At 39.2% G+C, this 12,147-nt stretch overlaps 1 protein-coding gene across 8 annotated transcripts in view; it reads right to left on the reverse strand.

Annotated features, from left to right (window-relative positions):
* LOC112457462 (RNA-binding protein Musashi homolog Rbp6) overlaps positions 1-12,147 on the reverse strand; it is a 585,496-nt gene that overhangs the window by 172,789 nt on the left and 400,560 nt on the right. For all 8 annotated transcript variants that reach the window (XM_025020537.1, XM_025020534.1, XM_025020536.1 and 5 more), the window contains one exon: positions 3,271-3,363. In XM_025020537.1, the coding sequence (XP_024876305.1) occupies positions 3,271-3,363 (93 nt within the window). The remainder of the gene's footprint in view (positions 1-3,270; positions 3,364-12,147) is intronic.

The raw sequence follows: 12,147 nt of genomic DNA on the forward strand, positions 1-12,147 counted from the left end.
TAAGCCGAAACGTGCAATGAATATAACGCATTTCCCGGCAATGCCATTAGCTTTATCAGTTGCTTCGCGGTCTAGCTATTTCATCGACAGAAATCTCCCGCTTTCGCGCACCCTCTCTCCTCTCGTGCTTTTGCGGAGCAAAATGGAATCAGATAGGTATTGGCGAGATGGAGCATCGGAATGACCGAAGAGAGACCGGCGCACGATAGAAGTTCACAGCAGGATTCGCCTCGCACTTGTGTGTTTACGTTCCAAGCACGAACGTGCTTTACAGACCCACGGTTGCAAACTCGCGCCAACGTTGTCAACATCTGCTGGTAGCCATACCAACAAACAAAAGCTTTTATCGAATTTATGAAACACGCAAATAAGTAATTTTTCGCTTGACAGCGAGCACGTGCGTACGTTATCAAACGCGAAAGCAAAATATCAAACATGAAAGCCCGATAAAACAGCAGCGGAGTAGTCAACGTGTACTTTGCCATACGTGAGAAAACATACTCCGATCATACTTTGCAAATGGCGTGGCTCTAAATTTCCTTCACCTTTGTTGCCTCCGAAATCGTCTAAGTGTGGATACTGCACGATCGTGCACGCTCATCGTTAGGATGCACGTGGGCGTGGATATGAACTTGTGTATATCCACGTGTGTGCACCGTACGTAGGAGTCGAATTCCGAAATGGCGTCATGTACGTCCGCCTGCGCGCACGTTCACGCCCGATGGTATCTCCAATGTGGGTCACATACATAGAAGGGAGAAGTCCAGCCGCTACGAGCCGGAAACTCTGCATTCAAAGCCGAACGGAGGACTTTTGGTAGAGAACGAGGGAGAGAGAGACGGAGCAAGAAAGAGAGCAGGCAAGCGAGCGAGAAAGAGAGAGAGAGGAGGGAGGAATTAAGGGTTGGTTCGAGATAGAGATAACGGCAAGCGGTTTGATATCTCCAGTCCATTTCTAGCTCGTGCCACGAGTCGCGGACAAACGTGTCGTGCGCCCGACTTCCTTTTCTTCTCCCTCTCTTCTTTCATTCGCCGACCCTACTCCAGTACCCTCGATCCTTCGGAATCACGTCGTGTCACCTGAGAGGCCGGGCATATATTCCCCGTCGGCTGAGATCGACCAAGTTTTCCAATAAATTTCTATATCCGCCGGCTGCATCTGCAACGGACGACCCAGGATCCGCCTTATTATGCGACCATTCGGCGACGCCGAATTTCTCCCGTATCTCCGATTCTCCGCTGTCGATGATAAGCGGCCATTGGTTCTCCCTATATAGACGATCGCTCCCGCTGCAGATTTTAACGTTCCGCGCAGTATGCATGTCTGACCATGACAAGGAATCTGATTCACCATAATGGAAAGACGCTATCGCGATCTTCATGTGTGGCGTACTTGTTTTTGTTGCGTTAGAGGAATCCGAGACGAATTATGATTACGGTTCAAAATGTCCATTGTAAAATCTGTTTGCTACAGGCAATCTCTCCGAACACACCCACAAAAATGATGGCATTTGTTTTAACTGCCACATTTGTCATCCTCGTATTTTTTATTTAAATAGCATATTGTTAGAATTTATTTATACTAAAAAAATATTTCAAATTTTCTATTGTTATTTTATAAAATACGATTATATGTGTTCACTGAAAACTATAATGATGAAGAGACCGTTAGTAAAACAAGTGGCATGAATTTCTAGCGTCGAAAGTAATGCTCGTATTTAACCGAAACGGTTCAAACTGTAACGATTCTATTAATTTTACGATATGATTTTAGTTTAGAAATAAGATGACCGAAAACTTCCAAGTTAATAACTATTATTCCAGAGTGTGCTTATTAGAATCACTTATTATTACTTCCTCGTGAGAAGCCATTTAGAGCAACCGCGCCGGAATTGGAATCGAAGATCGCGCGTGTGTTCCATTTGCCGGCTCCCCTAACTCGATGAATCATCGTTATCGAGATGAATTTAAGAAACAAGAAATCCGCGTTTTAAAGATTTAAAACAATAACGCGTTTTAAAGATTTTTCAAGGTTCGATAAGAACTAGTTACTTGAAATTTTTGTGCCAAGTGTCTTAATTTCTAATCATGTGATCTGCCATTCAAAATATCCACGAGAACGTCTTAGATTCTTTTATCTTTCTAAATGGACCTTGTAATTGCTCTCAGCTTCCAAGATATTTCAAAATGTATTCACTTTAATTTTTCATGACACAAATTTTCCGATATCAAATTGTTTCACTACTATCAAAATATATAAGATATTTCGCGATATTTATTATCAAGAAACATTGATTTATGTAAAAAAGATCAAAAAAGTTTCGACGAATTATTCGATAAACTTAGAGTTAATTCCTTCTTAAATAAACTAGATACTTCTTAAACAAATTAAATACTTTAACTTTAATTTTTTTAGCTACTTCATACGACATATTTGTCGAAACAATCTTTAGTTTATGAAAGACAAAATGAAAGTTAAATATATATTTCACAACAATGTGATTAACAAAGATAGATCTTCTGTAATCTATGAACAAGTTGGGCAACCAGAGAGTGAATGAGATCATTCACACGCGAATAATGTTATATCACGCATTTTGAAACAATCCAAATAGTGATACCTCGATATCACTGTTATGAGCCATAACGATCAAAATTCATGGGAACTGTAGCGTGGCAGAATTGTCGTCCCCCGCCGTTGACGTCGTGTAAATGGAAATGAGTGCACTTGTTCGTCCAAAAATCAATAGCGTTCCGCGCGAAATGGCCAATAAAATATGCAAAAGTACTAAACAATGTAAATCCCATGAATCACAGTCGTCGACGGTGCCGCTCGATTTTGCGACACAAGAGGAAATGGTGAGGATGTGCGATACATCGATAATGTAACCAACTGAAATGATAGTCAATGATATTGCTCTCGTAGCCCGCGTGACTCCAGCAGAACGTATAGCAATATGTGTATGTGTATGTTATAATGCATAATCCTGATACACGATCAATTTTACATAGAAGATTTTATAAATTCGAAATAACATGAAATCTCATAAAGAGATCTCTTGCAAAATTTTATAATCAGATCTTAACTCTCAACGTTGCTAATTATAAATGTAACATACACTTAAAAATGCAGATTACCTGCATCTTTCGTTTTTATATCTGCGCGATAACTTCAACGTCACTACAATAAAGTCTATCAAGTTCGACAGTTTTAGTTCTGCGACGTAGGGCAGTGTAACAATAATGTAAACTTTTGGATATTTGTACTTACCGGACCGAATTGTTCGAAGTAATTTTTGACGTCCTCCAGCGTCGTCGGCGCCGATAATCCCCCGACGAATATCTTCTTTGTCCTTGTCACCATCTATAAAAAAAAACAAAGAAAAAAGAGACACATTAATTTATATCTTGAAATAACTTTTTTAAATTAAGGTAATATAACTCTTAAAAATGAATAAAAAATGAGCAGTGACACAACTAACAATGTTCCAGGAAAAGAAATAAAATTTTCGACGCGATGTGATCGTACTAGAGAGATTGATAAGAAATTCATCAAATATGAATGATTTGTGTCTGGATGTACTATGACATTTCCAGGTAGACTCCTCCACTAACGGTGTTCTTCAGCCGTTGCTTTTAGTCTTTCATATTCCATACCTGTCTGACTATCGACAGAAAAGTCGTAAATAATCGACACAGGTGCATTATTAACAGCCGAACTTACGCTTCAATATAACATATCAATACGTAAACATGGAGAATAAACACTCACGATATTCGATTCTCTATAAAATTTAGAAAATAAAAAATAGAAAAGATTTTCCCTCCTTGGTGACCACGGACTTCATAAAGAAAGAAGCAGAAAAGTGGAGAACGAAGAATGTTATCAGATCATGTTTTAAGGAACGAAACCTGAGAACGGCACGTTAAAGGTCATGGTCAAAATCGGTAGAGACTGGATGCCCGTTTATCGCAGATTCGTCTCGTGAATCGAAAAAAATGCGAAGGAATACGTGCGAACGTCGGAACAAGCAACGCAACGGCATCGTTCTCTTAAGGTTGTTCGCGGCGAATCCGAAATGCGACATCGAATTCTGCATTCGATGCGATTACAAGCCACATACGTGCTTCGACGTCTCCGATCTCCGATATTCCTCATGTCTCCTGTTAGATATTGAACGTCACTACCCACGCATCGGGAACTACATCAGCCGGCGGATATCAGTGTGGTGATAATATAACCAATGAATTAGAAATGGAGATCACGAGAAATTCGATTAGTATTTAAGGACCATCTAATCGATCGCACACACACACACACGCGCGCGCGCGCGCATACACACACAAGTATACGCACGCTCACATATATGATGATAAAGAAATAAAGTGTACTAAAAAATAAAAACTTCCAATACTAAAAATTTTCCAATGGATTTTCAAGATATAAAAATTGAAAGAAGTATTTTCTCGACTAAAACCCATGCACGACAAATATATAAAACGTCTTTATTCCTTTATTTGATAAACTATATTTGTACATTTATGTGTATGTATGCGCGTAGGTGTACATGTGAGTGTGTGTGTGTACTTATTTGTAATAAATAAAAGTTTGAAGAAAGATATATTTTTCACACTTAAATTCAAGCAAAATAAAAACAATGGCACAATAACTGAACGTATATATAATACGACCATTAATAAGTAGTCGGATAAACATTGCGGAGTAATTTAATAAAGAGAATTCATCGATTCCTCCGTGAAATCAGTTCCGATAGGGTGGATTAATATGAGAAGCTTAAGGAGAGCTGAAAGGAGAAAAGCTCAGAAAAAGACCGATACTTCTAGTCTTGAAATCTTGATAATACAATCGCATTGTAATAAAGCCGCGGGCGGACGAGCTGGAGAATGAAAGGCAGAAGTCGAACATTTTACGGGCGGAAGTTCCACGCTGAGGAAAGGAAGGCACGATCGGGGTAAGAAAGAAAGATGGGGGAGGGAGATGGAGCGCGGCGGAAAGGGCGGAAGAGGTAAACTCTGGCAATTTCAGTGATGGCTGGGCTTAGACATCTCTATATCCGGTGAGTAACGCAAACCCCTGGGAGGACGCGAGTCCTTCCACCCCGTGCGCTCCTGAACTCGATCCCCTCCCCTTCTAGTTTTCTCTAACCCTTCTTTAAATCCCATGCAAACTCGCAGCTTTCTTCGTTCTGGCGTTCTTCTCTAGAAGGAAATGCGAGAGGCAGGTTTCTCTTGCGAGGTGGGTTAATCAGCGAAGTGTATAAACTCCCGAGAATAAAAATAAAATGGCGGGATCTCTCGAAAATTAAATAAACGATTCGCCTCGATTTCGTCGGCGAGAGGCTCATCGTAAGGAGAAAATAGCAAAGAGAGAGAGGGAGAGGGAGAGAGAGAGGGAGAGAGAGAGAGAGAAGGAGCGAGAGAGAGAGACTTCAGGAATAAAGAAGGATATTATCATGAATGGACAAGGTGAGGAGAAAAGCGATGGAAGAAGGCGAACTCAAACCAAGGAGGCCACTTATTCGAATGAAACCGCTGCAGCTCCCCCTCCCTCTTCTTGAGTGCCAAAAGCGGGAATTCGGGTTTCTTCATGTTCTCCACCGACAAACGAAATCCAGTTTTGCATTCTGCTATTGCACACCCCGTAATGAGCACATTGTCATGAAAAGTCGGTAGATTTTTATCGAAATCTTCCAATGTCCTTGTTTGTTATATGGGATAAACATTTTTATCAGCAGTAAAAAAGTAAAAAAAAATAAAATAAAATAAAATACGTTAAAAAAGTGCTTTTTTACTGCTAATATTATATACGACATTAGAATAAAGACAGACAGCTTCTCTCTCAATAAATTCTCTACATAAACTTCATATAAACAAGTGTTATACTTTTTCTCAGAGAAAACACTTTTTTACATTTTTAATTTTCATACGACATTAGACAACAGATAAATATCCAGCTGTCAATTATTGTACATATTGTACATTATACATTTGGCTTATTATGGAATAAATCCGCGCGTTTAGGATAGCAGACTGCAGAGAGAATCAACTAGCGGAATAAGCGATCGAATTTTCGCGTAGCAAAAAGGCGCGATGCGAACAAAAGATGAAGTCACAGACGACGGAGTGAGCCGCTTCTCGCCGTGGTTAGCCCGACGAAGAATAAGGTGGAAAAATATAAGTCACGAGAGGAACACGGAGGAGAGCGGGGCCCCCTCGGGTCGTTAGCGGAGATAAGAGCGGATAGCGGCGGAATGGTAATGGAAACTCGGCGAGTTCCACTTATTACGCCGTAGCATTATGTAAATACCGGAAGGCTATTACAATTTTACAACTTACTAGGAGTGGCTTTATAGTTTCATCGCTCGAGGGAGGAAGGTGGGTGAGAGGGCCGCCTCATCTCTCTTTACCGACCTTTTGCTTTCCTCACTCGATACGCGACCACGTATATGTTTCTGGCTCACCTTTAAAGTTTCTACGTCTATGAAAATGAAATCGCCCCGTAGAAAGGAAGCTGGAAGCTATCTCTAGTGTGTGCTTCGCTATTTGCAGAAATTTAATATCCATCTATAATTAACGCTCTGTAGTCTAATACGAGTCTGTAATGATGTAAATTGCTGCTCCACATTAATTATAAATATCATGCAGCTGTAATCCGCTGGAATCCGCGTTTTAAGAAAAAAAGCGTGAAATTTACGGAAATAAAATAAAATACAAAAGCATATTGATCATCATTATCGCACAAAATGTGTGTGACTTTATATTTTATTGCGACAATTGGCTCGTGAAATAGGAACTTTTTTCCGCGACAAAATAATTGTGTAACGCAAATTACAAACAGAAACGCAAGGTTCGTAATAAAAAAAATGCTTAAAAGCAACGCACAGTTTTTTCACAAAAAAGAGATGGCAGAAGACAAGGACAATAGTCAGCATGTCTTTTATGGCCGTCGGACATTATCGTTCCACGTTATTGCGATGTATTCGTAAATGTCATAATCAGTTCCACGTTTTCCACCGCGTTTATCCTCGCCCTTCTTCCTCTTCCCCAAAGAACACACGAAGGGCTGCGACGACAAGAAAAATATTAGAATAAACGTTAATCAGCGGTCTCATGTTCGCGCTTTAACAATAAAATGCTTTCGCTTCCATTCGCGATCATTTTGAGAGCTTAATCGTGCGTCCCGATGAGATTCCGCGAATTTACATAACCGAGAGACGTCCGAGGTCGCGCGCAATCCGCACGTTTTTTAAGTAAACGCGTAAAGCCATCACGCGCGTTGTTAGATAGCGCCGCGAGATGCATGCCGTGTATTACTTCACGTTGCACACAGAATAACGCTATAATCGCATTAAGCATAATATTACGAAAATTTCGCTAAACGGCGCGGGCGTTAATGCCTTACGTGACGTGTGTATATATATATATATATATATATATATATATATATATATATATATATATATATATAATATATATATGTATATTTGTACATATATATGTGTACATATAACAGAGGACTCGAAAGAGAGAAATAAAATAGTGCGTGCGTCCATCGTTGCGAATAAATTATCGTTTTCCGTTGCGTCATGTATACCATCAATTTAGCGACGCAATAGCTTTTGGTAACGTGTATCCATGGTTGAATAGCCCATCTGTATTATTACATCGCAGTACAGCGGCCAATCAACTCAACTTTAAAATCAATAACCCCAACGCATTGCAAATATTACTTTGTCCACTCGGCCCTTTGGCAATCACGTAGGGAGATATGGTATCGATAATGTTATATTAATGGGAATGCATAAATATGATAGAACGAAATATGGGCTAATTTTTAACGTTATTGAACGAAAGAATCAGTTTTCTTATCTGATTGTCTTTGACGTGATCCTCCGCAAACACTTTAACTAATTTTCGGAGCATTAAACGTTCTTGCAAATAACTCTTAATTATAATTAATTGTAGTTAATATCATCATTGTACTACCAGCTTAATGTCTATTTATGCAATTTTCTCGTATGGCACACGCGTGTCAGTTTAATATATACGCTAATATCTAATTGCCCGCTAGCGTCAAAGCATTTTCAAACAGGGATGAAGGCGATCAAAATTGCCTAACGCAGAATGATTCCGCATTGTCGTGAATCGAGGTCACAGGGACGAATAGAGTGAGGATAAGGTCGGGTGAGAAGGATATGCGGCGATAGAGAAAAAAAAATGGGAAAGGGAAGGAAGAAAAAGTGACGGAGGGATCCCAGGACGAGGCTCTCGCAACCCTCGGGATGATAACCGATTCGCCCGGCCTGTCCCTCGCCCTTTCGCCCTACTTTTTCTCCAGCTAGCCCAGTGCCGCAGAATCCATAGTCTTTCTTCCAACCCTTCTGTCTCCTGAGCAATCCATCCCCACGTCCTGAACCGCTCAGAAAGAATTAATCCTGGCCAACCCCGGCGACTGTGGTCTCATCCGTTGTGGATAATGTCACTCGCTTTTGTTCCTTGACGTACTTGAATTTTGCCCTTTTACCGAGCCATCTCAGTTTTACCTCTGTTTTAACGAAATCATTTGTACGCGGGAAAAGAGTCGAGGAAGAACGTTTATTGCTAAATACTTGCAATTCCTTATTTATCCAATATATAAATTGCTATGCAGATGTTTATATAATATTTTTTCACTATTTTTGAAATCTTCTTGCTTCAAATAAGGTAGCTGCCTATTTTTTATCTATGCGGATTTCGTCGTGGCGACCATGCAGCAATCTCTCAAGATCGCGACATTTCACGGTTTAAGTCACCGGTCATAAATAGCAAAAGAGGTTACGGTGGCAGGGAGGGAAGCACAGGAAGGAAGGGAGGTTATCAGTAACCGAGCAGTAGGTAAGGCGCTCAACGTCGCTCCATAGCTCGGAGCGTCGCTATCGCGTTGTCCAGCCCTGACCCTACCTTGCTCTAACTCTGCTCTCGCTCTAGCTCCCCGCGCTATAGCACGATTCACGAGATGCTCGCCGCAGAACGTGCTCTCACGTAAATTATACGCGCATGCCTCATCCTACGTTTTCCGGTCGGGGCATATTCCGAAAATTCCACCTCGCTTGTATCAACGTTGCCGCGCGTCGATTTTGCGAATTTAGAAGAAGCGATTTCGTAGCTTTCGTGACTGGAATTTATAATTTTTTTTTAGGACGTGCAGAAAAAAAGTCCGCGGCATAGTAAAGTGATAGTGGCTGTATTCCAATTGCTCAATACATATTAAATGTTAGAATGTATTCTTGCTGTTTCAAAGACTAACATTATGGACTTAGAGATACTTACGATAATAACTTTGAAATACTTTCAACTTTAAACGATCATACATATTAATGCGGAAAATTATGCATACCATTATTACGGAATATATCGACGAACGTTCAATAAGAATGGAAAGGTCGAGCCAATAAATTGCTGGACCGAACGTTACATATACTAGCACTCGTAATCCTAAATCCCTCCCATTACACCCTCTGAACGACCGCAACCTACCACCCTTCGGCCACTATTCTGACTTAAACTGTTTGAGTTGCGACTTTACCGGATTACTACGGAATCTGCCAAACCCCTTCCTCGTTCGAGGAGTTCTAACCCTAGGTGATTATTTCGAGATCTCCGTACCTTCGTGTCGTGATATTCAAGATAATGTTCGGAAAACAGAAATGCTTGAACGTAATGTTAACATTACAATAAATTACATCGCAGATACTGCTACTAATGATTACAAAATTAAATAAGATCAAATGTTACAACAAACTTGGTAGATTAAAATTTGTTTTTACATAGAAAATACAATCATATGTAGACTTCATCGAAGTATATACAACAATTAACTATTAATAAAAGAAATTGATAGAAAGGAATAAAATATAATAAAAATTAACAGAAAAAATTATAGCTAATTAGTAAAATAAATATTGAAATTTTATAATTATATAACAATCGTTTTCTTTAAGATGTAATTATAGCTTTGCTGATACCAAATAATCGTTGGTGTAATAAAGACAAAAAACATTGTTCTGATAAAAGTTGAGTAAAGATTAGGATAAAAATTGCACGCAAAAAAACTATAGTAAGGATAAGGACTATGAGTTTCCCAAAGTCGTTTGCGTCGTCAGCAAATTCAAGCAGAATCTCAAAATAAGCAACTGCCGTAAAAAAAATGCGCGCGAACGAGTGCAAACTCCCATAAAAGAATTTCCGCAATAGCCACTCAAATTTCTTTCCAAGCTTCGCGGTAAATGTGCTTCCGTTATGCACTTCCTACATAGTATTTTAACACATTACTCTGACCAGATACAGTAGATACATGATACACCTACCATCTGTAAAAGTAGCTGGTTTAGTGAAAAAGTTTCATTCGTTTAGCGAAGAACTTTTGTTCATAAGAAAAATTTAAATGTTTAAAAATTATAATATTTATGTATAAATATGTTTACTTCGTTAATATAGAAAAAAATTAATTATTTAAGGCTAAAAATTCGATAATTTCGACGCGTTTCACAACACCGCGAATATTCCTTCGTTTTCACGGTTTTTCGAATACAGAAACGTGTGAGGGCAGGGATTTCATTTTTTTCGATGAAACTTAATGCCGATGCGTTCGGCTGGCGCATGATACATTTATTGATCCTGTGGCATCAAACGTTTACGAGTTGCTCTTTGAGGGCGAAGATGAAAGCGCTGACGCTCGACAAGTGCACGCCGGCTTAAGCGCTTCTCTATTTCTGCCCGCGCCTTTGATGCGCATTATCAGGCTTTCTTGTTTTATTCGGGCACCCGATATATCCGCGACCAACCTTTCAGCCCTAACGGTACGCCGATACCAGAATCGAAGCTGCCCGTATTTTTAATCTGCCTCGGGATTGTTTGTTGGGGACACAAACGTTCGTTGTGTTACGCCTCACGAAACTCCGACGACAAGATTAGATAAATTAAATATCTCGCAGTAAAGCTTCAAACAAAAAAATTTAATTTTTCTACCGAAAAATTCTTCTCCATTATTAAAAAATTATTCCTTATAAAATGATACGACATATTAGTAATACCTACTTATAATTATACGATTTTTAGTTTTTAAGATTTATGGAATGCACGTCATGGTAGATATTGATATTGATATAAAATTATGTGGTTATTTCAAGTCTGCTTCATATAATAAATTTTAATATATGATATAATAAATTTTAATATGATACATAGATGTGTACAATGTATGTGTATATATATATATATATAAACTAAATTTCTGAAATTCAATTTATGTAACTTCCAAACTGGATGAGTCCGACACTCATTAATTTACAATTTCAAGGATTCGAAAATTATTAAATTCAGAAATATGTGGGTTTATAATGTGTGATGTACTTTATGATACGTTATATTGCATTTATGATATATTAAACAATTTTTGCAAAATTTTCTTTCTCTCTCTCTTTCTCTCTCTCTCTCTCTCTCTCCCTCTCGCCAAAATCTGGGCTAAAAAAATGGAATCCTATCTCCATGACGAGCAGAGGACGATAAAGGGGACCTGGTTTTTCTGGGTCCCGCAGGGTGCTTTTTATCGAGTCGTGCCCGAGATTTCGGAGACTCGTAAACCTCACCCTCTGGGATGTCGTTTCCTTCCGGAGTGGTTTGCGAAATAACCAGCATTCAACAGCATTACGCTGAACTCGTCCATACCGTAATGCAGTTTCGTTGACACGCTGACTATGACATTGGTTATAAGCGCGCGAGTCGGCGACCATAAATTGAGCACCGAAACGATCCGACCCTCACGGGATCGTATTTAGAGTTAAGCGGCTTACGGGCTTTCTTCCATTTTGATTTAACAGTGAGAAAATGGCTTTAACTTCATTCGTACTACGCCGTGAAAAATTGCGGCAAGACGTAATAACCAACTGCAGTTTGTAATAAAATTTCAAACTTATCTATCTTGTTACAAACATTACTATCAGTTAATGTTTTCGGACTCAACGTTGTCACAAAATGCAGTGCAAAGAATACTTTTAAATATTTTCGCGATGGCCACTGTAACAAACCATCAAAACAAATAATTTAATAAATCTCTGATTGAACAATATATAACTATTAACGAACATAC

The sequence above is a fragment of the Temnothorax curvispinosus genome, unplaced genomic scaffold (genome assembly GCF_003070985.1).
Source record: "Temnothorax curvispinosus isolate PA1 unplaced genomic scaffold, ASM307098v1 QBEX01007781.1, whole genome shotgun sequence".
NCBI classification, from domain to species: Eukaryota; Metazoa; Arthropoda; class Insecta; order Hymenoptera; family Formicidae; genus Temnothorax; species Temnothorax curvispinosus.